This window comes from Hylaeus volcanicus, chromosome 7 (assembly GCF_026283585.1).
Source record: "Hylaeus volcanicus isolate JK05 chromosome 7, UHH_iyHylVolc1.0_haploid, whole genome shotgun sequence".
Classification (NCBI taxonomy): Eukaryota; Metazoa; Arthropoda; class Insecta; order Hymenoptera; family Colletidae; genus Hylaeus; species Hylaeus volcanicus.
The window spans coordinates 5,242,074-5,246,675 of NC_071982.1; the positions used below are offsets into that span (position 1 = coordinate 5,242,074).

General features: G+C 44.0%; 1 protein-coding gene across 6 annotated transcripts in view; it reads left to right on the forward strand.

Moving 5' to 3' along the window:
• LOC128880399 (uncharacterized) overlaps positions 1 to 4,258 on the forward strand; it is a 43,404-nt gene extending 39,146 nt beyond the window's left edge. For all 6 annotated transcript variants that reach the window (XM_054130434.1, XM_054130435.1, XM_054130437.1 and 3 more), the window contains one exon: positions 280 to 4,258. In XM_054130434.1, coding sequence (XP_053986409.1) covers positions 280 to 613 — 334 coding nt within the window. In that variant the 3' untranslated portion in view covers positions 614 to 4,258. The remainder of the gene's footprint in view (positions 1 to 279) is intronic.
• The last annotated feature ends 344 nt before the right edge of the window (positions 4,259 to 4,602 follow it).

Consider the following 4,602-nt stretch of genomic DNA (forward strand, 5'->3'; position numbering starts at 1 on the left):
CATTTGAGAGCTGGTACTTAGGTGGTGCCTAGCACCTTAGCATCTTAACATTCGAGAGCTGGTACCTAGGTGGTGCCTAACACCTTAGCATCTTATCATTCTAGAGCTGGTACCTAGGTAGTGCTTTGCATCTTAACATCTCAGTACTCGAGAGCTGCGCCCTGCATAAAAATGTCATACTACCCCCCTTTCCTTGTCACTAAACAGGGAATCCATCTACGTATTCACGAGTACATCCGGTGTCTCACATTCTAATCCAAACTGTGCCTCTGTTTGCAGGTACATGCACATGCTGCAGCACGTGTATCGCTCGAAGAACTTCACGAAGCCTAACCAGTACATCAAGTGCTTTCACAATCCAGAGAGGGTGGTGACACTGCACAATCACTTCCCCCTGGCCTGTCTGGGCTCGGGGTGCACCAGCTACCCTATAGAGACGGAGGACGCCCAGTTGCAGCACTACCGTGCGGATTGCGTCTCGTCGTTGAAGAAATCCTGCGTCCAGTACAGGGAGAACAGCATATTGGACACGACGGTATGGCGGTACAAGGACCAGCTGATAGAGAGAGTGACCAGGACCCTCGAGACTCTAGGCTTCTTTGGGCCTAGCTAGCGCGAGAATGGACTCAGCATTCAGTGTCTGTTGTGTGTTATTGACGATGCTCCAGACTACTTCTTCTCTCATTCGTATTTTTCAAGGCTTGCTCGTTCTTCGGAATGATCCAAAGCGGAAGTTTGCTCCTCGATACGTCGTTGAGGTTATGTTTGCCTCGAATGGGTGAACTTAGCTTTAGGCTTTCAGGCTTCTTTGTTCTTTCGGTGAAAAAGAAGAGAAGATCCTCGATCCTTCGACAAAGAACATTCCTGGTTCGCTAGATGGAAGTATTCAGGGTGACTCAAAAATAAATTCTCTCCTAAGCTGTCCTATCAAGTGAGGTTGCAAATTTTAGAGCTGCTGTGGGGCATCCATTTTCTTGGGGTCTCTCCTTTTTTGCAGCACACAGATCGGTATCTGAATTCGTTTTTTCCACGTAATAACTACCGTCGTAATTTTTGGGTCGCTCTATGTATTTCCGCGCCTCTTGTTTTCGCTTTTCGAGGCGCCAACCAGAATGTTTTTTCTTGAATCGAGGCAAACATGCACGCAAAACGAAGCCGTGTGTTATTCTTCGACGCGTTCGAAGACGAAAAGGCTGCGACGATTGGACGGAACGTGTGACGACGATTAGGATAATCTGTAGGATAGGATAGGATTACGATTTTTCAATTTGTGCCACTTGGAGAATGAAAAGGTTACAATTGAACTGGACCAACGTCTTTCGAAAGAAACATGGTGATCGGTGCTCCCCGAGCTGAACACAGCTTACGAAATTTTGTTATGTGTCAGGCCAAGAATGCATCGAACAGTGGCTGTTATTCTACGAGTGCTTCACCGAATAAAAAAGCACGAACGATCTTCCAACGACTGTGGGATTCCCACGAACGCCCGCAGCGCTACACCGTGGCCGAAACTAAAACGAAGTTCGATACCAGAGATAGAGCAAAATTTGTTCTGAACGATTCAATTCGGAAATTATCGTTTATTCATTGATATTTGTTGCTTTCGATGATATAAACTATTTTTACTATCAAAAAAGGATTGGTATTTAGAGAGCGACGACCCAACAGTTGCTTATTTCTGATTAGTCGTACGAAATACTTATCCAGATGAGAATTTTGGTCGATCGAGGTTCGATTCGTCAATCAACAGGAGCTCGCGGGAATTGCGCGCCACCTTCCTCGCTATTTTTAGCGACCATTCGACGGACCCTCTCGTAGTTCGTTGCACGCTTCACTGGCATTTTAACCTCTTCAGGGACGAACTATCCTCTGAAACAAACAATGTGACATCGTTCCGTTCCATACAGCATACGAAACATTCTAGCAATATTGCTGCAATTTTTAATATATTCTAGCAATGTTACAGAGCAAGCGTTACTCGCAAGAATACAACGACAACGTCGGACTCGTTATATGTAAATATTTTTCTATACTTCGTGCTGTATGGAATCGTCGTAAACGTCTTATATATTTAAGAAATTGAATTGTATAATTTAATCGCATAACTTAATCGTACGATGTTATTGTACACTTTAATCGTACAATTTCCCTTGTGCAATTGTATAATTGTATTTATTCGGAATTTTAGTGGTTATTCCCAAGTGACTACGTATAAAATAAGTAAGCTTACGTGCCACCATCCCTGGCGAGGTTAGGTCCAGCCATTATTTCGTCCTAGAACGATGGGAACGCGTCCGTGTGTCGGTCGACTGATAATGTTCGAATCGATAATAAAACTATATGTAAAACTATATATTTTCCGTAAGATAGGTTACTCGATACACGACGCTATCTCGACGTTCCTACGTTTATTTATCGACCACGAATATGCATTTATCGACGAAACGTTGACGCTGTCAAATCAAGCTGCACGGCCACCTTACCGTTAGTCAGACATATTCCTCTCCGAAGGCTAGAAATCGATGTGTACGTAGCCTTTTTACGTTTTTCCGTAGCTGGAGAACTTTAAATGGGTCCATTGTGCGTTATCTGAAGATAACGAAGGGAGGAGCTAATTGCGAGGTTAAGACGAGAAGCGTAGAGGAGAAAACGCTGCTAGTCACGAGTTTAAGATCGTCTTATTCACCGTGGAAATATACTAAACGACGAGAAAAAAAAATATTTAAATTTTTACCAGTCTTGGAATTTTTCAAGTCTCGTCATGGATATAACAAGACTCCGTTAAGGTTACGCCGATGTTAAAAATTAGTTACGTGACGATAATCTGTGTAAACACGACCTGTGAAACCATTTCAGATATATTTGAGTGCTTGATACGATATCGGCAAACATTGACGTTTAATCTAATTATATGGTTGACCTATAGGATGTGATAATTCTTTACAATCTTCTCGATGGCCTTCGTACAGCTGATATTTGCAGTTAAAGATTGCATAATGGTGTACAAATTCGGTATAATCAAACGAAAGTCGTGAGACCATGTCCACTATTCGATGTATTCAGTTGACGATCTCGAGTTTATGACAGTAGTTGAAGTTTACTGCGAACTAGAGCATCCGGGGGGAGGGGGGCTGGGAGGTTAGCGAAACACCTTCCATTGCCCCCTTCCCTCCAAACCGATGGTTGCAGTGTTATCAGTTGAAAGCGAGTATGCAACGCTGGAATTCGATTTTGTGACGAGGGGTACAATAGAACCTCGTTTATAGGATTAGACTCAAGCGCCCTTTAGCTGAGCCCAGTACCCTCTAAACCCCCTGTAACCAAGTTTAGTACATCCTACCTACCTCTAACCCCCTACAGTTGAGCTGAGTACTCATTGGCCCCCTAGAGCTGAGTCTAGTACCCTCTAGGCTCCCTCTAGCTGAGTCCAGTGCCCTCTAGACCCCCTGTAGTCGAGTTTAGTACCTCCTCCCTACCTCTAACTCCCTACAGTTCAACTCAGTAGCTACTAGCCCCCTATAGTTGAGCCCACTACCCTAGCTCCCCATAGCTGAGTTCAGTGACTGATAAACGAGGTTCTACTCGGATGTACTACTGTACATCCGTGAAACGATCCAAGCTTCCTTCCGCGTTTTCCTTCGCAACTTGGAACGACCTCCCGAAGCCTCGCCCCGTTCATTTTGGCATGGCGAACCTCGATCGCTTTCTACTCGATACGATCGATCCGCTGGTTGGAAACGCCGACGGTTCGTTTTTATCCGAAGGTGAGAGCGCGATTGACGTTTCACCATGAAATTAAAGTTGGACGGATCTGTTCTTTGGAACGGTATATACATATATGCATGTTACGAGGGATATTTATGTTCACAGTGGTCTATGCGTTTATTCGACCGGTTAGGTTTTATTATACTTGTAGCGCGCGTATCATTGTCCACGAGGAGCGATTGCAATGATCAGACTGACGACGATATTCCTGTCTAAAACGAACATTTACGCTCGGTTTCGCCTCTTGCTTTACAACGTTTGCACGCCCGCCGAAATGGCCATTAGCGATCGCCTGTTAATCGATGGACTCGCGTTTACGAAATGTGTTTACTCGCGAGGATCGGCTATTTTTTTGATTGGCGACACCGAGCGTTTCGAAGTGCCTAAAATCGTTGGGCGCGAGACGCGTCTCAGCTCAGTCGACGATCGACCTTTTACATGTAAATACACTGAAGAGTCGGTGGGGATAATAATAAAACTATTACGAGAAACACGTGCCTCGTATCCCTCTGTCTACTTTAGATCGCACCGTGTACATGGTAACAAAATTCGTCTCGTTTGGTTGGTAACTTTTTAATTATTGCGTTATAGTCAGTTATTTGATGACAGTAGGTGGAGATTTATTTTATGTACATCTTTGTTACTAGGTTTATGGCAGCTTTACTTTGTTTTTGAGAGTCCTATACATTTTGAGAGTTTGTCTAGACTATAGCGCTATTCCTGACTTATCGACGCAAGGTACAGTAGTATTAACAATGAAGGATACCTTCTGATGTATAGGATAATCAAAGTGGAGGATTATAGATAAGGTACAGGTTATTTTCCTCGCGGCAGAAA